Source organism: Hydractinia symbiolongicarpus, chromosome 8 (assembly GCF_029227915.1).
Source record: "Hydractinia symbiolongicarpus strain clone_291-10 chromosome 8, HSymV2.1, whole genome shotgun sequence".
Classification (NCBI taxonomy): Eukaryota; Metazoa; Cnidaria; class Hydrozoa; order Anthoathecata; family Hydractiniidae; genus Hydractinia; species Hydractinia symbiolongicarpus.
In genome coordinates this window covers 9,134,110-9,159,321 of record NC_079882.1, presented here as the reverse complement: position 1 = coordinate 9,159,321, position 25,212 = coordinate 9,134,110, and the positions used below count along the sequence as shown (strand labels likewise).

At 33.5% G+C, this 25,212-nt stretch overlaps 3 protein-coding genes across 4 annotated transcripts; 2 read left to right on the top strand and 1 right to left on the bottom strand.

Moving 5' to 3' along the window:
* Positions 1–1,835: 1,835 nt before the first annotated feature.
* LOC130654139 (uncharacterized) lies at positions 1,836–6,816 on the top strand. Of its 2 annotated transcripts, none has more exons than XM_057456675.1 (6): positions 1,836–2,050; positions 3,314–3,389; positions 3,989–4,084; positions 4,560–5,155; positions 6,197–6,326; positions 6,432–6,816. In XM_057456675.1, the coding sequence occupies exons 2-6, from the start codon at positions 3,323–3,325 to the stop codon at positions 6,746–6,748; spliced, it is 1,206 nt and encodes a 401-aa protein (XP_057312658.1). In that variant the 5' UTR covers positions 1,836–2,050; positions 3,314–3,322; the 3' UTR covers positions 6,749–6,816. The 2 variants fall into 2 exon arrangements, with proteins under 2 accessions (XP_057312658.1, XP_057312657.1); XM_057456674.1 differs by lacking the exon at positions 1,836–2,050 and adding an exon at positions 3,036–3,210.
* On the bottom strand, positions 6,775–12,980 carry LOC130654140 (eukaryotic translation elongation factor 1 epsilon-1-like). The gene is made up of 5 exons (XM_057456676.1): positions 12,791–12,980; positions 7,918–8,112; positions 7,288–7,383; positions 6,971–7,030; positions 6,775–6,884 (listed from the first exon to the last, which is right to left on the bottom strand). Exons 1-5 carry the CDS (start codon positions 12,908–12,910, stop codon positions 6,816–6,818), a joined length of 540 nt encoding a protein of 179 aa, XP_057312659.1. The 5' UTR covers positions 12,911–12,980; the 3' UTR covers positions 6,775–6,815.
* A 180-nt stretch (positions 12,981–13,160) lies between these two features.
* On the top strand, positions 13,161–24,065 carry LOC130654138 (trifunctional enzyme subunit alpha, mitochondrial-like). The gene is made up of 26 exons (XM_057456673.1): positions 13,161–13,410; positions 17,550–17,612; positions 17,692–17,762; positions 17,916–17,957; positions 18,061–18,291; positions 18,584–18,703; positions 18,937–19,039; positions 19,110–19,179; positions 19,515–19,573; positions 19,664–19,785; positions 19,916–19,972; positions 20,046–20,108; positions 20,327–20,422; positions 20,533–20,621; positions 20,706–20,793; positions 20,880–21,020; positions 21,114–21,231; positions 21,317–21,369; positions 22,080–22,229; positions 22,338–22,396; positions 22,473–22,528; positions 22,623–22,669; positions 22,763–22,818; positions 22,902–22,992; positions 23,462–23,516; positions 23,663–24,065. The coding sequence occupies exons 1-26, from the start codon at positions 13,347–13,349 to the stop codon at positions 23,812–23,814; spliced, it is 2,316 nt and encodes a 771-aa protein (XP_057312656.1). The 5' UTR covers positions 13,161–13,346; the 3' UTR covers positions 23,815–24,065.
* The last annotated feature ends 1,147 nt before the right edge of the window (positions 24,066–25,212 follow it).

The following is a 25,212-nucleotide window of genomic DNA, read 5'->3' as shown; positions in this document are numbered from 1 at the left end:
TAAGTATCATAGCCATATAACAAAGCAATCAGGAGTTATTAAAAAAAAACCGTCAGGGGGGGGCGGAATCCGCCCCCCGGACCGAATAGGGTTAACACAAACATAGATTTACTTTCCGAAAACAAAAAAAAAAAGATTTTTTAAATCTTACTGGAGACAAGGTTATATGCAATCATTTTTCATTTTTTTTCAAATTTTTTGAAGGCTAAAGCTATAATACCCTTTCTTCCGTCAAAATGAATTAATTTACTTTTTTGGAAACAATTTTTATTCTGAAAAATATATTTTCGCAAAATTTTGAAAAAAAAAATCTGGTTAGCAAAAATTGATTCCTTGAATTTCGCGATTTTCTTTTTTGAAGTAGATGTAGTGTTAGTTTGTACGTCTAAAAACGTTTCGGCATGATAGTTTAACATTGCGGAGTCTCTTTGGTCGATTGGGCCAAACCAATTCTCCTTATTCGTGATATATAACACTCTGATTTTGTTCAATTTAAAATAATTGGTGGCTAGCATTTGAATCAGTTAGTAAAAAAAGTGAGTCTATGTTGATTATTACTATGGTTTGCCTCCAGTGTAACATAATCTCGTGCTGGCCAAATTTTCGAACTACTTTAGGCATGAAAGATTCCAGGAAGAGAAACTTTCGCGTATTTAGCGACTGTTAGTCAAATCTGCAAAAGTTGATGTACACGAAAAAATGAGACTTGGAATGAAAAGCTTGAAAACATTTTGTTGTTTATAGATAGTGTTGTATTCACTGTTTTTGAATTTTTTTTTTTTTTTTTTTTGGCAAGAAAAATCGAATAGTTTTACTTTTTTGCGTTAAATTTTGGATGATTCGCGAAAGTTTATGTATGCAAAATATAGAAGTTTTCGCAAACGTTTCTGCTCGCGAAAGTTTCTACGGCTAAAATAATTCTTTGTATTCCCCAACCTCGACCCCAGGGTATCTTGTATCTTTTTGACACGGGGACGGTGATACGAATATCGTATCGCCGTCTTAGATGTCAGAAAGATACAAGATACCCTTGTCAATTACCCATATAAACTCTTTTATTCGGTTGAGAGTTGTAGGTAGCGAGGATAAGTATATTTTACACTAATCCTCACTTAAAGAGCATTTTAACCTTACTTGCTACGTCAACACAGTTAAAATTCAAAGGCCTTACTTTTTAAGTTTAGTATGGCGCTAAAAGCGATAAAATGAACGATAAGTATGAACGTGATATTAGCTAATATCCCACCGAAATGGACTTAAAATATTACTGCTTTGCAGTTGTAGACATTCTTATTTGGATTGGACACGATCGATAATCAAAAGGCATTGAAATTCTAGATATACGTAACCATAACTACCTATTCCCTTATTACCAATCCCTTTTCATTAATAAGAGGTCTGAGACGAGAAGGCTGCATCCGTTTTTATCATATTTTTTTGTTGTTGGAAATATCACAAAAAACCATGCTGCGTACGTGAATACAGCAGATAATTTTCATTAGACTGGACAGTCCAGGATGGTTTTTTTCATGTTGTATAGCTAAGCTCTTGCTTAAGGTTAAAACAAGTTTTTTAGTTTTCCTCTCAGAAGTACGCATTCAGTGTTGCAAAAGCTTATGAATTGCTTGTGTTCTGGTACAGAGGTTAGTCGGCATTCTGGTTTTCAATGACGTAAGGTTTTATAAATGTTGAATAAAATATATCAGAGAAAAATCTCGCAAGTTGTTAACAACATTTCTGTGAAGTGGCAACAAATTAGGCGCCATTTTCTCCTTAATCAGATTTACTAAGATGAATTATTAATAAGAAATTATCGCCTGCACTCTACCAAAGAAAGATTCTTCATTATTAACACCCTCTTATACAGTGCTCTTTGAAAATGATTTAAATATAAGACGTGGAATACTGGTAACGAAGTTCTTTTGTCTTTGATACGTCCGCTTTACTATGATAAATATTCTTTGTAACTGTCGAGAGAAGCTCACATCAAATATTTAAATTTTATTCTTGAGGAAATGTCGTCAGGAATTTAGTGAATCAAAAATCGAAAGTAAGTACGTTTCTAATTACTACGTATACCTGCTTTTTGTAATGCGTATTACTGTATTCGCTATTGTACTGCCTTTGTTGGGAACACATTTACGTGTACGTTGTTAGACGTTCCCTATCGTAATGAAGGCTCCAAGGGTAGAAAGCACAAGAAACTATCTATACGTTGCCAGGCACGCTTTTTTAGATCTTTTAACAAACATTAAGCGTACACAAATCAATAAACGATAAAGAATATATGCTTATAGCATGTTTTTTATTATGTTGAATATACGTCCTACTCGATTCAGATTTTTTAATTCAACTAATGGCAGAAATAATCTGCTTATTTGGCTTTTTTAATTAACAGTTCTTCATTCACCTACGATTTGTTTTTGCATTTTTAATGTTTGAAGAACTCAATAATTTTATTTTCACAATTATAGCGATTATAATATCGTAGAATCTGTGATTGCATATCCTTAAAGGGTTAGCTATGGTGGTTAAAAGTTGCAGGTGTAAGAAGATTCGCAAAAAAATTATTTATGGGACTAGTAACCCCCGTCACTGTCATGTTTTGTTACCCCTCCCTCTTTTAGATTTTTCTGTGATGCTATCAAAAAATATAAAAAATGTTTTCTCTAGTTCCCATGGCTTTTTCTCGCTGTCCGAAATTGTCAAAAAAAGAACCCTGGGCACAAAGTTGGAAAAGAATAAGGTTGCATAAACTCTTTTAAAAACACGCCCAAGAAATTACTTCAAAAAGTAGTCCAGTCTTTTTTTATAAAAAGTACAAACAATTTTTGAAACAATAAAAGGACTGATAAAATATCCAAAAGAAAATCGCTCTTTAAAGCTGCATCAGATAAATAGAACCATTGGAGCTATTTAAAAAAAAGGAAATATAAAAAAATTAAAATAACGAATAAAAAGCTAATGTAAACGAAATACGAAAACATGGTATTGTTTTGGTCACGTGATAGAAACAATTTATAAGCACGTTAATTTCTCGTTGTTTTCCCTGTGTTGGAAGCAAACATAAAACAGTTGCCATGTTCAAACAACTTTTATTTGACGTCTTAGAAAGTTTGAAAAAGAGGGACAGCTGAATATATCTCAGATTCAATAAGTCAAAACATCTAATACCGGAGTAAAGTCTGAAAGGAAGCCATTACAACGAAAGTAGAACATTTTTCAATGTTTAAATTTTTTTTGTCGTAGAGAGTTTTGCATGTACTTGAGAAGAATTTCAATCACTGGTAACAATTTTTGTTTTGCTTTACAGGTAAACAACATGCAGCTTGGAAGAACGAGATCGCATACGCTCAGAGAAAAGAAACCAGCACGGAACATTAACACTGGTAAATTATTTTTTTAGTAGCTAGTGGCCGGAAAGTTTGATCTAGTTCACAAAAATAATGTTCGCGATATCGTAAAAGAAAAATAACCTATTCTTTCGATATCGCCAGAATTAAATTTCGCAAAAGGGAAAGCTACGGAAATTCCGCGAGAATTAGATTACTACGAAATTGTACTTTGTATTGATCGAAAAAGCTTGTTTCAAAATTTGAAAAGGTTTTTAAAAGAACCGTTATTCTTTCTTGGTGACCGTTCATATTAAGTTTAAATTGGAAAAATCATAGAAATCCGGAAAGGTTAAGCATTTTGCGAATTCTTTAAAAATGTACAAAGTCGCGAAATTTAATACTCGCGAATATTTTTCCCTTTGGTAATCTCTACATGCAAGAGTTTCTCACATTTTCTAGGATTTCCTGTTTCTGATACCGTGAGCAGATACCATGCAATTTTAAACAGAAACTCGAAACTATTAATTAATTAGAATGAAAAAATTTTCTTTCAGTGACGCAGTACAACATTTTGCGAGAACCGTAAAATTTCTGCAATTGACGTTCGCACAAAAGAAATTATACCTATTTTTCATATGAATAAACTTTTATAGGTTCACTTGATGCCATCAACAAAAGTATGACCAGCCTGGCATTTACGTCTCGAGCTCGCACTCAAAGTTTAGCAGAAAATGTCATACGTGGCCAAGGTACAACATAGATCTTTATCTATCATCTTAGTCCTTCTTCTTGTACCATATAGATGCATTGTACAAACTGTTGCTTTTACATGTTTTTGCACAGGAGGTAAGCTTAAACAAAGCGACAATGCCAACCACACGAATGCATTTCAAATCGTAAATGGTTATCTTTATAAAAAATTGAGATTTGAGAAAATTTTCATATTTTCCACAAAACTGAAAGGTTGAGGGAAGCATAATTTATTCTGTGCACCCGCAGCACTTCCATGCATTTTGTGAATGAAAAAACGCAACAGGATGTAAAATTAAAATTGAGATTTGCGGAGAAATATGGTAAAATCTATTTTTAGAGAAGGTTTTAGGAGTTTTGGGGAGCTATTTTGAAATTTGAGGAGTTTTGAGAAGGCGGCGCCCGAAAAAATAAACAAAAATATATAAGCAGGTGGCTTAACGCAATGGTAATTATATTGTTATGTTATTTCAGAAACATACGAATTTGAGATACCTTCATTGTCAAATCCATTAGTAAACACTCCTCCGCAGCAAAGAAGAAACAGAAGTAGAACATTAGTAGAAGAAATTGATTTAACAATGTATAAAGACAAAACGAAGGAGAAAAAAACTGACGTTTCTGATTGTTGTTATAATCAAGACAGAACGCATGAGATTGGGAAAATAAAATGTTCGTTGCAGTTTTTGAAAAATAAGATTTTAATTGAAATTCTTGGTGTGGATGTCAAACATCACCCATCATCTTTCGTTAATGGTTCCACATGGATAATAAAGCCATTAATGAAAATTGAAGTTAAAAAAAATAACCAATCACCGACTGTAAAAAGAAAACAATCCGTATTTCAAAGTATAACACAAAAAACTGAAGCTGTATGGACTACTGGTTATTGTTGTGAACTACCTTTTAAAAATAAGCAACCATCAGATTATAATCTTCGCCTAACATTATATGATGCAGACCGACATAACACAGAACTAGTTATAGGTTATTTTCACGTGCCAATTGAAAATATTGCCCAGGCTGAAAATGCACTTTTTGTTGAAGACGAAATTGTGCCTAATTCACAGGTAAATTATGCAGTTGTATAAAGAAACAAAATATATTTGCGTAAGTTTTACCAAAAGTTGCAACAATCTAATTACAAAATTTGGTACTGCTCCCTTGTCGAAAGAAACTTTCTACGTTTTATACTATCACTTTTGACACGATCATATTTTTTTTTCAACCTTGTTTGAGGAACAGAGAAAAGAAATGGATATCTAAAGATGATATAATAGTAGCTTGACAGATCAATTTTTAGTATTTTATGTGGTAAGCTTTGAATAAGGCTCACCACATTGACATTTATTACCGAAACATTTTTTCATTTTCATTTTCTCTTCATAAAAAACCTTTCAAATTATCGATTTGGAATAAGTCACGGAAACATTTTTTTCAAAACAAGCACTACCTATATATATAGGAAAAATAAATAAAAAAAAAACAAGCAAACAGAAAATAACGCATTTATCTCATTGTACATAAAAATTTCAATTAAAAGCGAAATGAAAATATCCAAACTTCAAGCCTTTAATTTTTTAGGCATTTTGGCCCCGCACAAAAAAGAAAATCAAAAACTTAAATAAAATAATGACGGTAAAATTGACTGTTCGGTAAAAAAAAAATAGTAAAAAATTGAAATCAGTAAAAGGATTAGTCAGTGAGCCAAAATCTAATTACTTTTTACCGAATTTTTTTCCGATAAAGTATGGGTTGCTGGATCCGTTTTAAATCGGGCAAATTGGCATGGACATATTGTTGGCATAATACGTCGCGAAACATTATTTTTTTAAGACAATGTATGATATTTTGGTGAAAATTATTTAATTGATTTAAAAAACATGAATTTCGAATTGACCACTTTGAACTTGGTTGTATTAACAGAGAGGATTTTTTTTGTCGGTTCAACGCAAAGCAATATCTCAAGTAATTCTTAGTTAATGCGTAAAACTCCAGCGCACCTTCTTGACGAGAAAAGTGGCAATTTTAAATTGTACAGCAAATCTGAAGTAGTGCTCGTAAAACTAGAACTATAATCCAATAATATTACATCATGCTCTCTATTTCAGTCAAGTTACGCAACACCACGAGGTGAAATAGTTACCAGGTTAAGATGGAATTCAAATACGAAAAGCTTCGATGGTGAAATTTTATCTTGCCATTATGAGAAATATTCAAGTGAATCAAACACAGAGAAGGGTAGGTGTTAAAAGTTTTGACTTATTACAATATTAACGCTCTATAACTTTAACAATTAACCAGATATTACATATATTCTCATCAAGTTCTACTTTCCTATTGCAGAACTTTTCGTTAAAGCAACGTTAATTGTTGGTAGCGAGGAAGTAATGGAGCACAAAACAGGAATCTTTTCATCCGCTACAGATGTTTCAATCGATAAAAAGTTCAACTTCCTTCTCGGTTCTCCACATCATATTCACAATACAAACATTCTGTTACAGTTATTTGAAAAACACTCAACAACAAACGAATGCGTTGGAAGATCGTTGATTGGTCCTTATATGCCCTTCACAGAGATGAACAATACTCAGTCATGCTGGGAGAAAATGATCATTGATCCAAACAAGGATATTGAATATCGCGCTATTGTTTACCAGTAGATGTATCAAATTCTTTCAACCAGATGTAAAATTATGTAATAAATATATTTAACATTAATGATTTTTTTTAATACAACAATGTACGTTGAATTAGAATCGGCTTGGATTTTTGTAAAAGTCCTGGTAAACTTTGCATCTATAAATAAAAAAAACATAGAAAAATAATTTCAGCTAAATTTGGATAGATTCACGAATGTTGTGTATATTATTAAATTCAAATACCTGATTATACCATCTTGTTAAGTTGATCAGTTCTTCTCTCTCAGCGCAAGTTAGACTGACCTTAAAAAAGTGAGATGGTTAAAATAGGTACACGAATATAAATATTTAACTTAAGATTCCATTAATATCCTCCAGAAGCATCACATGGAAATAGATGCAGGGAAATTAAACTATGTGGCATAAATTCGCGAATTGAAAATTTAGGTTTTTTGAAAACAGTCAATATAATTAGGTGAGAACGGACTTTGGTAAACTAAGCCTATTTTGTTACTTCGCAAAAAACATTTAGATTAGAAATAAAAGCTTGATTTAGTTACCATTTCTTTTCGAAGGTACGAACACATCATGATGTCCGCTAGTGTCAAAGTGTCGTTCACAAAATATGTTTTGTCTGATAAATAAGCATTCAAATTCTAAAAAGGAAAAAACGATTGGTGTAATTGAAAAAACATTTTCCTGAAGATAAACAGCAAGTTGGAAACACGTTACAATCTAAATAAACCGACAGCATGCAGTGCAGACCTTTGAAGGTCGTGGGTGCAAGTCTCACTCGATCCATCATATTTGCAGCACTTGGGAGGCTAATGTGCAGGTTTACATATATATATATACAAATAAATCCTTCATGGTGCTAGACTTTTTTCCTCTGGGTAAAAATTAATCTACAGGACCTTCATAACTAATGGCAGAAAAATATAATTTCAAATTAATAGCCAACAAAGACAATAGATCGCAAACCGTGAACATCTGACTAGGCCTAACCGAATAGCTATATCTTAACAGGTTAAGGTTTTACCAATCTAAGAAGCTAATATGATAAAAGGCTTTGATTTTTACACCAAATATAATTGAAAATAGATAAGGATATACTATCACATTTAATATCATGTAAATGTTATATCCAATACCCCACCTAATCCTAGTCCAAACTTAGAGTATAAAGGTACCTTGCAGATCGATTTTGTCTGCAAACTGTCACCGCCAGTGAGATTACATTGACAGAAATCAAGCCATTGATCCACTTCCGCCTGTTCGAATTCATTCTGGCCCAATAAAAACTTATGGTCGGATAAATTCACCAATGTTTTAGCCACTGTATTATGTCCAGATATTTTGATGTCATCAACAAAGTAGACTGGACCCTAAATATAAAAATAGTTGGACTGTGCTCTTGATAACTGTCAAATTTGTAGGGTTCTGTATAATATTTAAAGTATATACAAAAGTGCTGACATAAACAAAAAAATATCACTGCTATTTTGTTTCTCTAATGACGCCATGTGTGTGTACCAAGTTTAAATCAATTTGGACTAGTATATCAAAAATTATTGAGGAGGCGAGGTTTGAAAATCCCACACCGAATTTGGGGAAAAGGAAGGACTTTCTATTACAATCAAAACAAATTTTTCCAAACAGATTTCTTGAACGCATCCTTCAACAACAAAGAAGTCCATTAGAAAAACCTGGAAACAGCAATATGTTAACATCAAGTCTAAACAACCCATTTTCCGTTCTCAGAGCGATTCTGGAAATGATTATGACAGAAATTCACGAAACATCTTGTGATGAAATAATAATTCAAAATGCAAAAAACCAATACGAAACTGTTCTCTCTGCTTAGTTGGTTTAAACCAACAAGCAGGCAGAACATTTTAAAATAACTAATAATATAAGTGCCACGAGATACTTAACCAAAAAAAACCCAAAGCTTGTTCTTGTATGCCAATCATGCAAAACATCTAAAAACAGCACAAAACGGAAATCCAAAACAAAGAAACCTGTATACATCACTGACCATGTTATTGCAAGAAGAAAACCAATTTCCCATTAACTGGAGAATGCTTAGCAAAAAAAATTATTTATAAAGCTGACGTTAAATACAACAACACGATGGCATCATGCTGCGGTTTGTACGAGGGAGGAATTTAAAATAAGACAATAACAATCATACAAAATTGTTTTGTCAAAACACAAATAAACCACCTTTTTGAATTCGTGTGGCAACTGATAGACAAGGGTAAAACAGAAGGAATGTGTCTCATGCTTGTTCTATACAAACTAGGATGAAGAGTTTGTAAGTTGTGCCTGGCAAAAAAAGTGTGTATTATCTGTGCGGAACTCAGAGGTTCACTTAACAATAGAACAGCAGAATAACCACGTTCTTCTAAATATGGACATTGATTTCATTTTTCCCGTCTTTCGCAAGCAACCTTGGGTTTCCGCATTATAAATTTTTGATTAATAGAAAGAGCCACTAATGAAAATATAATATGGAACTGTGGTTTACTTTGGGGTTCTCTCACTATTGAAGTATTAAATTTACCCCTGCCTCAAACAGTACACCACTTTCACTCAATCAAGTAAGTGTTAATTAATAGGGCAACATCACTGGATCGGGTAAGTCATGGCACATGTTACTGCAGTCCTGTTTTAACTTGCCAAATTATAAATGACATTGTCCAGTTGAAAATTTACTTTAAATGCAAAAACTTGGACCCATAACATTTCATTTTCACGTGATTTGAAGTTTTGTATGTTTAGGGAAGGATAGTTGTGAGAAAAAAGAAAACATAAGATTATAACCTTTGTCGACTCTAATATTACAGGTTATCATCATCTTTTAGCTAGTGTTAAGAAAGCAAAATAGGAAGAGTGCATACCATGCTGGCAATCCAAATCAAGTCACCATCCATATTGCCTTTGAACGGCACAGTAATATTTTTTTTGGATTAGTGAATCGTCACATAATTTAACAGTATTTTCATGGCAACCAATAATCAGAATGCACTTTGCCAGGGTTGAGTATTTATTCTGCTGCCCCCAATAGAAGCAGAAAAATACTCACCTGATTCAGGCATGTCTTACTCAGCTGGGAAGATTCAGATTTACTTGATCGAGTATTTTTACCTAATAGGATTAATACTTTCGGCGTGGCTAAAGGACCAATACCGTTGCTTTAGTTAAAGTACCAGTACCTTCTCTTTAGGTAATTTGCAGCTTAAAGCACCGATTGCTCTTAAATGCTATTCACATTGATTATTTTGCAAAAAAACTATACATTTTTGAGATCCAAAAGGTGTAATTTCGTTCAGTACGAGGGTGCTGATGAGCCGCATATACCGTAAAAAGTGCGGGCGTTTTTGGGCGAGCCGTTTTGAAAAAAATCAAGCATTTGCCTGAAAAAACCCGCATAGACCCGAACAATGCCCGAAAAAGAAAAGAAAAACAGACACTAATAATTTAAAAAACTATAAAACTTTAAATAAACTTACTATGTGGTAGTGAAGTGCTTAAAAGAACTGTTTTTTGATAGTTTATAATAAGATTTACTTGATAAATAACTTATATATAAACTTTAATAACTCTTTTATCTTTAAAAGCCTTCTTCCAACAATCGTAGGCATGGTATTGCACTTCGTAATGTTCAGGGCGAGTTCGGGAAAGTGCGGGTGGTTTCGGTCGACAGCCCCCAATTTAAACCGCCCTTATATGGGTGTAGCGGCTTATCTGCACCTTCGTTCAGTTAAGGTTATATACTGTAAAGGAAACAATTTTTTTTTGAGGTTTTTTGGAAAAAATATTTGAAACATCCCTTTTTTCTGGAAAAAGCCTTTTCAGAGGTATTATATCCTTCACGCCTTCGAGAAAATATGTGCAAGATGAGTTGAGCATATTTTTTTAAACATTAAGCATGATATGGAACTACTGTATAAAAATATGCCTAATAATATTTTTTAGATAGTTCACTTTCACCATCGATATAGATAAACGTTGTTGTCTTAAAAAAATCATTAAAAAAATCAAAGTTTAGGAGTATATATGCATAACGCTTTCTGTTGTAACACTGACTTCTGTCTATTAATAATTCTAAACGGGCACACGCTTATTCAGCATAAAAAAAAGTTTGCACTTCTATCATCTTTCTCCATACTCAGTTCACACATTTTCATAAGACCTACAAAAATCTTTAAAAACAAATATACATCTTGTTAGTAAATTTTCAGATACATGCCATTAAGTTTGTGGTCTCTTTTTCTGAAAGCTTCCTATTGGCTTATTGAAATTTTCGGTAATGAAAAGCTGAATAAATTATGCACAAAAGGTTCCCAGATTTTTTTTATAAATTACTGATAAGCGATTTATGACGACAGAAAGAAAAAAATATGCATTTTTTTGAATAATTATAAATAATTACAAATAATTTCATAACGTTATTAGAAAAATAAAACCGGGAACCTTTTTGAATTTAATTTATTATGCTGAATATAATGGTGCAAAAACGAGAAGACAGCGACCACGTGTTCGGAAAAAGAAGCAATCTTAAAACGTACAGTAAAAAAACATTGTGTGTGTTTATTTAATTATATTTTCTTTTTGGAAAATCAACATCTCATGAAAATAACACCATCAAATAAGTCTCTCATCAAGCAAACAAAAAAAATAAGAAAAAATATTAATAAATTATAAGGGTTTTTCTGAGACTACTCACCAAGTGAGTTTTTTCCTTTACATCCTTAATGATTATTATATTAATTTGTGCACATGCCATTTTTAAATTTATTGATTCCTTAAGCGATTTTGAGCCTAAAGAACCAGTATTGGTGCACTAGCCATGTCCTAATACTTTTATTAGACTGGGCTTAATAAAGTGCCATCCTGTCAAAGCTATTTTACTCCCAACCAAACACAATAGTTTCTAAAAAAGTCGAAACAATTTATGTTTTACAGAAAAAAACATAAAGGCGCCGTAGATTAGTGGTTATAGCTCTCGTACTCTGTGCGGGAGACTGGGGTCCGATTCCTCTTGATGGCGATTCAACATGGGCGAGTGAATGTTACCATAGCCCCGGTTTAACGCAAGCCATGTGAGGGAAATTGGGGAGACGGCTTCATGTGTGGGCCGTTAGATGTTGCCAGGAGTTGTCTAGTAGCGCAGTCAGGGATAACGGCAAATTAGGCTATCACGCCAAATTAGGCTAGTAGCTTAGTTAGGAGATTTTTCATAGACTAATTAGGCGAGTATCTCCTATTTAGGCGATTTGCTATCTTCTTTTATGATTATCTCGAAAACCACGTTTGGTCGCACCATCTTCTTTCGGAGCTTTGTTGCTCATTACATCATCTTTGTTCGAGCAAAATTTTTTATAGTTTGCTTCACGGGACTAAAAATTATACGTCAAAAGTCTTTGGATCGGCTAATTAGAGGAGAAATAGTCTATTTAGGCTATGCGCCACCATGTTAAAAATATGCGCACTGGAAATTTAGCTTTTTTTCAAAAGCAACCGTGGCCGTAAAACAAAGAAGCCGTAACACAGCGCATGCGTTCTTAATCAAAACAAACTAAACGCTATATCTTCTGACAGCGCAAATAATAAAGAAAAATATATTTGGACCATCAAAAGGGGGTTCTATAAAATGTTTTTAGCTAATAAAATCATTGCGATTATGCAACAGAACAGCGATAGGCAGCAAAAACCATGTTGATAGCCTAATTAGGAGAGATAAATCGCCTAAATAGGCTATCGTAGACTAATTAGACTATTATAGCCTAATTTGCGGTTATCCCTGACTGTAGCGTGGGCCCTAATTGGGTCTGCGTGGCTGAAAACGAGCATTTAATACTCTAGGACTCTCCATCTAAAACATGGTTCCTCCTGGAAATAATAGACAGGGTATATCCCTCGATATTAGTGAGCTAGCCATGTAAAATATGCACATGTATCTATCTAAAATTGAATTCACAAAATGAGTTTCCATTATACGAAAACTGTCTCTATATCTGTAGCTACCTAACTAGTAAAAATTAACGTATAATTCACCTCATTTAATCCAACATTCTTCTTCTTATCAAACTTAACTAACGATGAATTTACTTTGAGAAATCCCAACAAATTATCAAGGTTTTTTGTACCATTTAGATACACCACATGGGTCGCCATTTTTTATTTTACAGCTTACGCCTCCATAATAGACATTAGTTTTTATTAAATGCTTTTTATTATGAAAATTTCATAAATTTTAAATAAGAAGAAATTCAAATATCAAGAATAGGTAGTTTGTTGTTTGATTTTAAAAATATAAGTATTATATGTTACAAAAATTGACTAAAACATGTACACATATCTTCTATGCTTTAATGTTCCGTATAATATTTAACTGTTGCCGTTCAAAGAATTGGACTTTGGACTATTTGCTAGACTTCGCCTGTCATCGCCAAAAGGTTCTGTCCTCACTGCAATCAAAGGTCGGCTAGGGAAGAAACTCGACTATATACACCTTATGTTATTTTGGTATTGGGGTACGATACAAGAGGTTAAGAAGTGAGGAAGTGAATTGCACCTAACTAACCTTATCAAGTCAAGCCAAAAACTAAACATGTTTACTTCACAAGCAAGAAGATCCCTACAAAATATAATTTCACTAACATCAAGCAGAGCAGGTAAGGTTATATCAAATTGTATTTAAGATTAGCTCTAGGTAGCAAGAAACGAAGATTTTATAAAACATTCCGCCCTGATTTAGAAAAGCTAACATGCATGTAACATTTGCTGATTGGGAGAATAACATGACACAGGAAAAGGTTTATGGGTCTTAGATTGATACTGATATGTTAGTAAATAAACAAAAAATTTCAAAAAGCAGGTGATCAATCTCTGTAAAAAGTTAACCCTTTACCATTTTATATATGTTTCGCTTCCAAAAATGCAGGGTCCAAAGTTCAACTCACTTTGAAGATGGGTAGCGCATACGTCGTTATACAGTCAGGGTAAACACTTTAGGCGACAGGCTAATTAGGGCATACCACCAATATTTAATGGCTTTTTACAGATTCTTAAGAAAAAATCGAAAAAATCTTTGTTCAGAATGGATAGTCTACGCGACCATGATTCCAAAATTGTCACTCGTGCCTCGATATGTTTGCGCAACTAAGAACCATGTTAAAATAAAATATATAACCTAACTAGGTTAAGTTTCGCCTATTTAGTTGACGTTTACGTCCGCCATATTTATTTTTTCCCTGCAGCGTGAATGGCTGAAATCCATTATTTAAAACAACAAATAGTGCCACACAAAGTGGGCCATAAGTTACAAATGCGCGATGCAAATAAAACGATAATTGGTCAAAATTATATGCAAAGTGGACAGATTTGATTCACATAAAAATTGTAGTGCGAAACGCAATGATTTCGACGTATGTACAACAGAAAGTTTTCGTTCGCCTAGTTAGACTACGGGTAGCCTAATTAAACTACATCACGTCACCTAACTAAACGACTTGCCTAATTAGGTCATGCCGTCTAATTAAGTGTTTACCCTGACTGTTATAGACGATTTTCATCGTGACGTGTGTTGTTTATAGTCTCCAGACCTCTTACGCAAATTGACAGGCAAAATAATGCAGGCGGTAAGTCATAGACCAGTCCATTCTAAAATTTATTTTCATTTGGAGGCATCTTTTGATCTTGAAATTAGAATATAGCTGGCGTGTAGTTTAGATTTAGGTCATATATCAGTGAAAGGTACTAGTAGCCACAGTACAAAAGTTTTTAACCGTAAATTGACTTTCTTCACATATGGTTTGCATTTTTTTGCCTGTCGATTTCTGATTTTTCTGCGCATGTTCAACATTGAAAGTCATCTATTACATGATTATCTGAGCAACTTCTTTTGCTACATAACTTTATGGTTTTAAACCCTTAAAATAATTCTGTTTGGACAGTGTAAGGGGAAGTATTTTCGTGCACAGGCTGTGTTTATTTCAATGTAAGAAGTCTATTTTATAACAGATGCTTAAACCACTTATATTACACCATGTATTTTTTTCTGTTGCTTAAAAAGCGTGACATTACCAAAGCATTAAAGAATTATTCTTCAACCTTTCTAGTTTTAAATAACGCACATTTTTTTAAGCTAGTGAAAATTCAAAATCAGGCTTAGGGATATGCTTATGCAAAAAACACAATCCAGCTTAGAGTATGCTTACGTTATGCTTAATGGGAAAGAAATTATTAACCTTAACGTTGCCTTTTGCGATAGGATAAATTATGCTGTTTTTTACCTTTAAAAGAACGGCAGCAGAACTAAAGGTATAGTTATACAAGTAGGTCTTAGGCATGTAAGCTCACACACACAAGTCTAATATATATTACTAGTTGATAAAACCCGTAGAAAAATCCACTTAGGCAGGAGAACAATGAAAAAATAGGATGTTTTAGATTTTTTGCTGACGTCGGCAGTGGAAATACAAAAAAATGGTGAAATTTAGTTCATTCTTTGGCTGTAATGTGTAGAGGTTGAAACGCTGATCAAAAAAATGTATAGGAACATCTGTTTTCGACAAACGCCTAGGGAGATATAAGGGTTTAAAAACGGTTTAAAAAATTTTTTTTAGAAATTTGTATACATGTTGCCTTCATCTTGAAACGCTGATCAATAGGATCATGTACTTTTGACAAACAGTTGCAGAGATATTAGCGTTTAAAGGTTTTTGATGACGTCGTCAACTCGTCCATTCCGAAATGGATTTGGGATCCCAGGTTTGGGAAACTTCCCCAAATTAATCCCAGGTGGTCCCTACAGTACTGTAAAAAGGTTTTTCAACATCTCGCTTCGCGTATCATGGCGGTATTCTCGATCCGTGATAGAGGTTTTTTTAGTTTCAAATTGTGTCGAGAGGGCTTCGCGATGCATCCGTCTCGATGTCATTCTCGAAGCTATCAAAGTTTAAGAACGAAAAGCGGCGACAACAAAAAACTTCGTTAGAGATCGCATTTTCAAAGTTTAAGAACAAAAAGTAGCGTTAGAAAAAAAATACGTTGAAAAAGTAATGCGCTAGAATTACTTAAATTAAAAATTTTCTTATAATATACACCTATTTAAAATAAAAAAAGATAAAGCAGAGATGTGTCTGAAATAAAAAAAACTTTCTCTCTATTCTCATTAAAAAAACCTTCTCTTTATTCTCATTATCACCTACCATCGCGACACATCGAGACAGATTTTGTTTCTTATTATTATAAACACGGTACATCACATATCGAGGGAGTCCACGCATGTTGCGCGCTGGATATGTTAAACAACCTTTTTCCAGTACTGTAGTTACCTACGCAGTGAAAAATCATTGAAGTCACCATCACGTTTCCAAGATATTTGACCTTAAAGCTTTTGGTGCACTGTAATGGCTTCATTGTTTTAATATAGAATATTGATGTTAAAGTAGTGTTATTGACATCGGCCTGTAACGTCAGAAAATTTAACATAGCAGGCATACATTTTTCGGGAACGTCAAAGAAAATGAGCACATCCAATTTGCCTGTCACAGACAGATGGGTGCATATTATTATAAGTTATTTTTTATTTTAATTTTAAGACCACCCTGAAAAAATAATTTGTAACTTCCTCAACACTGCTGTCATGTTTTCTGCCAAATTAGATTAAACTGTTGTAACACCCTCCTCTGTTGATAATTCTAATTAATATTGCAAAGTACTACATTTTCTTTGCAAAAATCTGTACCCTTATAATGATTTTAATTATTTGATAGTGGCGCAATGTTTGGTGTTTACTGCATGTGGAGCTTGCTTTGTGAACATCCCCTAACCCTTAAAAGGCTGTAGATTTGTATGTTGCTCAAAGTAATGGAAGTGCTTCTAGCATAGAATTGGTGGGAAAATGGCAATATTTACGCAATTGATTTAATGTTTGGGCAACAAACATCATGGCAAGGCCTGAGAAAGCAAAGAAACGTTAAAGGAAAAATTAAGTTTAAAGATTTAAAACAATGGAAAAAATTGCATGAACAGAGCTTTCTGGACATGTGATTTGTCACACTTAACAAAAACTCATGGCAAGGCTTGTCTAAGTTCAGAAAGTTTAGTGGTGTTAATTAATTCTTATTGTGTAAGAAATTAAAAAGTTTGTTTAATTAAAACACCAGTATATAACACAAGAAATGGACATTAGAAGAATTCATCAAGGCTGGGAATATGGTATCATATTTTTAAAAAATAACTTATCTAAGCCTTAATATGGTTATAAGTGCTGTACTTATAAAAGAATGTAAGGTAATCATTGAAATGTCATGCCCCACAGCGCACAAATTTTCTTATTGGTAAGCTACGCCAGCGTTGTTTTACATGTCAATTCTGTAAATTACACGTAAGTTTACATGCTGATGGAATAGGTTAGTAAATCCTACACTTTGGGCTGTAGGGAAAAGTCATGACCATGTGTTGCAAGTAAACAGAAAGCTAACAAGAATAGTGAAATCCCTTAAAGGCCTTACCTGTAAGAATTGCTCCAAGGTCACCAAAATTGCATATATTTTTATCATTCTAATGTAGTAGGTTTTAAAGCATAATAACCTGATAATCTGATAATTAGCAACACTTTTAAATTTATAATTGACCTCTATATGAAAAAAACTTCTGTTTGAAAAAAAATTTCATAGAATTGAAAAATGATTTTGGCCCATGGCTGACACTGCTGAAGAGTTTTAACTGGTATATGACAACCTGGATTTTAAATAATTAAATAATAATGTAATATGTAAATATCATAATTTTGACTATTTTTTAGGTAGTAGGAGTATTATATCATCTTTGCACCGTAGCTATGCAGCAGCAGCTGCTTCGTCAGGCAGTAAGTAACATAAAGTGAATTTTACATGTTTTTGCCTGGGAAAAAAGCGATAAACATTGATTTAATACTATTTTCTTAGATCGTAAAATAATTAACTATGATGTTCATGGAGATGTTGCTGTAGTACAAATAAATGATAAAACTTCAAAGGTTTGTTTTTACTCTATTAAGTATTTTTTTTTGGTGGAGGGGGAAGGGGTATTTAATTTGGGGAGGAAACAGACAAGGGATTTTAGTGTCATTTCATGTTCCTAAAATGTTCCTATATGTGCTTCTAAATATTTTCCTAAAATTTACTTATAGGTGAATGTACTGAATGAGGTTTTTTCAACTGAATTGACAGAGGTATGTATGGTTAGTCAAGATGGTTAGTGTCCATCTCATAATCAACAAGTACTATCAAGCCATCTAATTGATCAGAAAAACTGAACAGTTTTCTTTTTTATAGATTTTCAAAGAAATAACACATAACAATGATATCAAAAGTGTTGTTTTTATGTCTCCGAAACCTGATTGCTTTATTGCGGGTGCAGATATCAGCATGTTAAAGGCTGTAGATTCTGTTGAACTAGGTACTACAGTGGCTGCTGAGGGTCAGAAAATGTTTGATATGATTGCCAATAGCAAGAAACCAGTGGTTGCAGCTATCAATGGATCTTGTCTTGGTGGTGGACTTGAAGTAAGCTTTAGTTTTATAATATTTACTTTTTAGTTCTACCTTTACCTATAAGGAAGTTTGTTCAAAATCTATATAACCAATGTTTTTTTACAGGGATAGCTCTCTTTCTATAAGATTTATTTTCCCACTTTTTACCATATGTACTGAGTGGGGAGATGTTTTTACATTTTATGGGCATAGCGAGGTAACCAGAGTTTTTGGTAGTAATCCTTTTACCTGGTAAATGCAACAATGAGTTTGGTGGTGAAGATTCAGGATGCTCCGAGGATTTTAATGAATAATTGCCTCATAGTTTGCTTTGGCTTGTCATTATCGTGTTGCAGTGAATAGCCCTAAAACTGGACTGGGCGTGCCTGAGGTGATGTTGGGTTTGTTGCCGGGTGCAGGTGGCACACAAAGATTACCACCCTTGGTAAGTTGTTTTCTTTGTGATTAAGATATTTAAGTGCGCCTACTCATTATTTATTACAGTATTTTTTTTATTTTCACATGACTTGCCTCACAAAGGATCTCTTAATAATAACTTGTGCTCCTTGATCTAATATTTTTTGATCACTAAGAAATAAAACATGACCTTGGTTGTTGTTCAAGCTGGGACATTTGGTTTATGTGACATGTTTTGATGTCACTATTAATTTTCACTAGGTTGGATTGCCAACAGCACTTGACATGTTATTAACAGGGAAAACAATAAAACCAGTAAAAGCAAAGAAGATGGGCCTGGTTGATCGTGTTGTTGAGGCATTGGGTATGCACTTTCCCTCTTCTCATTTGTGCTTTTTACTTGGATATGTTTGACTTTGTGTTTGTTGTTTAAGGACCTGGTATTACTGATGAAAAGACTAACACGCAAAATCATCTGAAGAATGTCGCTATTCAAATTGCTAAGTATGATTCTCATGTTCATTTTTAAAAAGATAACATTTTGCGAAATTTATGTGCTTTATAGAAATTAGTAGAGATACTTGTGTGTTCTGTTTTGCAATTTACTATGAAGGCCTGTTACAGGTTGGTAGGGGTAAAAACTTTTTAGGGCAGCCAAAAGCTACATTTTTTCCTTTATCTCAATTATTCTTTTCAACGGACCCTCATCTAAATGCCCAAAAAATTTAAATCAGCTCTGTTAAGTATCCATGCGTAATGTTATTCTAAATTTTGATCTCTGTTACTGGCTATTCATTTTTTTCTTTTCCAATTTTTATGTAGTATAAAAAATGTTATAGGGAACTGGGTGATGGAAAGTTAAAAGCTAATCGAGCAAAGTCGTGGACCAGCATTGCAGGTGAGGCTGCAATTTCCAATGCTATATGAAAGTTTCAATTTCATCCCTCTTTCCTTCCATACTCTAAGGTAAAAAGAATAATTTTTGTAGGGTTATCACACAATGTACCTCTCAGTGTTTCACCAGTACGAGATTTTGTTTTGAAAAAAGCAACTGAAACTGTTATGAAGAAAACGATGGGCTTATATCCAGCCCCTTTGAAGATAATTGAGGTATACTCATATGTAATATGTTTTATTAACGGTGCAGCTATAAGCTAAAAGAAAAAATGGCTTAAAGTAGAATATTTTAAATAGCGAAAAAAAGTGCGACCTGACAAGCATAGTATAATTTCTTTGACAGGCTGTAAAAGTTGGTTTGGAAAACGGTTCAGATGCTGGATATAAAGAAGAAGCCAAAGTTAGTATCTTTAAAACTGGATGCAGTTGTTTTTCAGCTTCCAATATTTTTAAACTATTTAATTATTTTTTAGGGTTTTGGTGAGCTGACACAAACTAAAGAATCTGCGTCGTTGATTGGTTTATTTAACGGACAGGTAAAACATGTATTTAAAGTTTTGTAATATTTATATTTTTTGATATTCAATGACAAATCGAACTCTATTTCGTCTGCTTCTTTTGAAGATACATACACACGTTTTTTATTCTTCTTATGTGAGGTAAAAGATGAAGACACAGGTCACATATGTACATATTTTTGAAGATAGGAATTTTATTGTAAATGGATACTTACTACTTGCTCTCTTTAATTCAGACCGAGTGTAAGAAAAATCATTTTGGTGCACCTCAAAGACGATCACAAACGATTGCAGTTCTTGGAGCAGGACTCATGGGGGCTGGCATTGCTGAAGTAAGTAGCACAAGGAATATTAATTTTTGTATGCGACTGCTGCTTAACGGCGGCAAACAAGACGATGGTTTGTTAAATCAGCGTAATCCATGTCGGTAATGTAATTTCAGGTAAGCATTCACAAAGCTGGGCATGAGGTCATTTTAAAAGACGCAACTGTGGAAGGCTTAGCACGTGGTGTTGATCAAGTTTACAACAAGTAAGATGACGCGTTGCATTGTGGGTTTACAACATGTAAAATTTCTTGGGTGAACACACGGAATTGCTACTTATCTATTTTTAGTATGAACAAAAGAGCCAAGAAGCGACAAATGACAACCTTCGAAAGAGATGTTATAATGTCGAAGATGACATCACAAATAGATTATACAGTAAACATGTTGATTTATATTTTTGTTTGTTCGGTTTTTCGGTTTATTTATGAACAGTAACTGGTCATAATGTTTTCATATTTCAGAACTTTAAAGATGCTGACATGGTTATTGAGGCTGTGTTTGAAGACATCAACATCAAACATCGAGTTTTAAAAGAAGTTGAAGCCGTTACACCAGACCATTGTATATTTGCGTCCAATACTTCAGCCTTGCCTATCAAAGATGTATGTTGTCAAGTGTTTGCTTTAGTTACCTGTTTAGTTTCCTTTCTTACCTGTTTTATTATCAGCAGAGTATAACATACTGATTTTTCGTAGATTGCTGCTGCAAGTTCAAGACCTGACAAAGTAATTGGAATGCATTATTTCTCACCTGTAGATAAAATGCCTCTTTTGGAAATCATCACAACGGCTCAAACCTCCAAAGAAACAACCGGTAGGCACTTGGGCATTTTTAAAATTAATTGCAGCAACGTGTCTGATAGATTTTGAAAGTTTATTTGGTATTTTTTGACTTCTAGCTGCTGCTGTTGATGTCGGTTTGAAGCAAGGAAAAACAGTCATCGTAGTTGAGGCGAGTATTATTTGTGTTTGCAGAAGAAAATTTGGCGGCTAAAAACTTTACTATAAAGTCTTTTCTTCCGGTGCCGACTAATTTTTAAAGATTTTGTGTCATAGAAGCGAAATTTTCTGAGACCATTTTTAATTGAAAACTGGAATGAACAGGAACAACCGAATTTTCCAAAAACCGCAAAAGTTTCTTCCACAAGCACTTCGTCCTCTCAAATTTATGTACCTTAAGTTGATAAATTTTAGTGAGGACTAAATTTGGCGAATTTGGAAAATTTCGGCGAAATTCGCCAAATTAAATACCCGCTAAATTTTAATAACTGACTATTCGCCAAATTAAATAATCGCCATATTTTTAAAAAATAAGTTTTTTTTAATAATAAAAAAAATTTTCCCCAAACAAACTTTTTTTATATTTGCAACATGTTTTATAAATACGAACATGTTAAGAGAGAATTGTTACAGGTAAATCTTGTGTTTATATATACGTTTATTCTATTTTTTATAAAACATTTCAAGAAATAAAAACCCATTTCATTGTGTCGTTCGCCAAAATAAAATCCCCGCAAATTTTATATAATTGATCATTCGCGAAATTAAATCCCCGTGAAATATTCCATTTTTATCGTTCGCCAAATTAAATACTCGCCAAAATTTATCCACTTAGGTATATTTTTAATGTAATATTATAATAAATGTGGAAAATATTTTTAGGACGGTCCTGGTTTTTACACAACTCGCATACTGATGCCTACACTACAAGAAGCTCTCTGCATGCTGCAAGAAGGTGTAGCTCCTACTGATTTGGATAAAAGATCAAAGAACTTTGGCTTCCCAGTTGGTTGCATCACATTAACTGATGAGGTTAGAAATCGTCTACATTTTTATGAACCTGCGCTTTACTCAAATTCCTGTTGTGCTTTGAATATAGGAGTTTGTTTCGCAGTTACAATTGTCATCTCATATTTTTAGGTCGGTATCGATGTTTCAGCGCATATTGCAGACTTTCTTGGAAAAACATTTTCTGATCGGTATGCAGAATTAACTTCTACTGTCGTAGTGTAACTTGTAGTCAGTTTATTCTATCGTACTTTACGTGTTTTTTAGAATGGCTGGAGGTGATTTCAACATGTTGCATGATATGGTTGCTCGAGGATTTCTAGGTAAATTTCTAGGTTTTATTTATTTATTTGTGTTTTGTTGTGTTTAGTTTGTTGCTTTGAAGCATCAAGACTCGCTACTGCTGTAATGTTTTAGGGCGAAAGTCGAAGAAAGGTTTCTACAAATACTCTGGAAAGCGAGAGGTAATTAATCAGAATCACACCTGTTCTATTGTTGTCTTATATTTACTGAATTTCACATCTATTAGAAATTATGTTTTGTTTTTGCGTATTTAGGTGAACGAAGGTGCACTAGAAATCATCAAGAAGTACCAGAAAACGCCTATCGAAGGGTGGGTTTTTAATATATTTTCCTTTTGACGTTTGTTGTTAGTGTTTTTCAGTGCTTGCTATGTTACGTAATCTTTTGGTTTAGATTAAATGACCACGAAATGGCAATGCGTTTGATATCCAGAATGACGAATGAAGCTGTCATGTGTTTAGAAGAAGGTATCTTAAAAACACCAGTAAGTATTTATTACAAAAGTATTAGTCTGCAACTATTCTAAACCAAGTCAAATTTTCCTTTTCCTGCAGGGGATGTTTTAATAAACTTTTGAAATTTTTTTCTCTTGCAAAGGAACCGTTTGCATTAAAAGTTGGTGCAGCTTAGACCATGTTTTGTTTGGATATTTCAAATATTTCAGTTCCTTTACAAAAGTTTCGGTAACATTCAGCAAACGCCCCTCTAAAGGAGAAGAGTTTGTAAGAGGAGTGGTTTTTAAAAAAATCCTTAAAAGGGTACTGTTAATCGACAAGGGGATCTAATGTTAATTTTTTTTTTTTGGAATTCCTAATCAGAATGCAATCAACTCCGCGTACCAAGAGATAGCGAAATAAATATCCATTCAGTTTTAAGAGCAATGTTATTTTGAAGTAGCAGTTTGAAAGCATTTTTTGTTGAATTTCTTTGTAAACGCAACACATCTTATTCAGGTTGATGGTGACATAGGAGCAGTGTTTGGTATCGGCTTCCCCCCACCACACGGTGGTAAGTTATTGTTTGTATATTTGTTTGTTTATTTGTTTGTAAATTTTGTTTATTTGTTTTTTCGTTCGTTCGTTTCTTTTCTCGATTGTTCGTTTGTTTGTGCGATTTATATTATTTATATAGGTTCCCCTTCTATTTTTCTCTAGGGCCATTCCGTTTTGTCGACACGTATGGTGCTGATAATTTAGTCAAACTTCTGGAGAAATTCCAAGCTAAGATTGGAGACGCCCAATTTCAACCCTGTAAACTACTTCTCGAGCATGCGCGCGATCCAACGAAAAAGTTTCATCCTAAATAAACTGCGTACACTGTATCATAGACTGTATATTTTAATATTTTTTGAAATTTGCTAATATTTTTGTTACGCACAAAGGATAGACCTCGACGAAGTAGAAGTTTAGTAATAAAACACAGAGCAAAATGCTTTTTTATGGAAAGTCAGCTTTCATTTTCTAGTGTTCTTTTATTTAAAAACCAAGCTAAAGCAGAAAAAAATATATTTGTTGTAGAAACTTATAGATAGATAATAAACTGTTCATTAAATAGTTATTTTTGTGTGTTTCTTGCACGCTACTTAAACTGGGCCCCTGACACATTTTTAAAGATCCTTAAAAGTTTTATAGTGTAAGTTTTTTTCGCATGTCATTGTCCTTGAGGAGGTGATACCAAGGTTGCTGTCTAGGGGTTGGAGGGATTTAGGATTTCAAAGACTGGAAATTAACTTATTCAGTTCGTTTTAGTCTGTTAATCAGAACTTTGAAGATTCACATCAGGAACTGGCACGTGGCAATTTCGTTCTTAAAAAAAAGTTCTGAGTGTTTAATTTCGGACGAAGTTACTTAACGTCCGCAACTTTCTTTTTAATTTCTTTATTTACGAAGTTATGAACTTAGGTATTGGTTATCTTATTCTCGTGTGTCAACCATTTCTAAATCACGTCGCAATCGGCAATTAAGGATTTTACGAAGCAAGGACAGGACCATTTGCAACGACGTCAATAACTGTCCATGAAAACTGGTCGTGTGAAAAGCGCGCCAAAAATTGATTACGAAAAGTTAAACGATAGCGACAACGTGAAATAAAGCAAAAACAAATATAGCTGAAACAGTCTTTGTTTTGTTCATGTATCTGTTTTAATGTTTATGAGTGTACGAGTCTCTATGTGTATAAAGGTTTTTGATTCATTATATTTAGTTGTGTTCCTTAGGGACTGTTATGCATTGAGGCATGCTTATTGTCATTACCTTTGTTCTTTACATAATGGTAATGGCCTTAGGTATGTCTCAAGGGACATATATCTATGATGTTTTTTGAATTTTTGCAGGCAGTTGGAAATTAGTCTTCATTGTTCATACTAGTAAAGACATGACATGAATAATTGTTTCGTCATATTCGTTCATTTTTGGTGTTGACCAAGTATTTGTCATTCTTGGTGTTTACAAAACACATGTGTTCTTGTTGCTGCACTGCAAAGTTAGGCATAAACTTTACCACCGTTGAAAACAAGTACGAGTTCTGTTAAATTGTGTCGCTCTTTGGCAGCAACAATAGCTACTGTCAAGAATTGACGAAACTGACAACAAGCCGTTGAGCACAAAATTTAGGGAAAAAATTATATTCTCATATAACGAGTTACAGCTTAACAATGTTTCTATTTCAAGGTTTTCAAGGTTATTTTCTTGGCATTTTCTGGTCT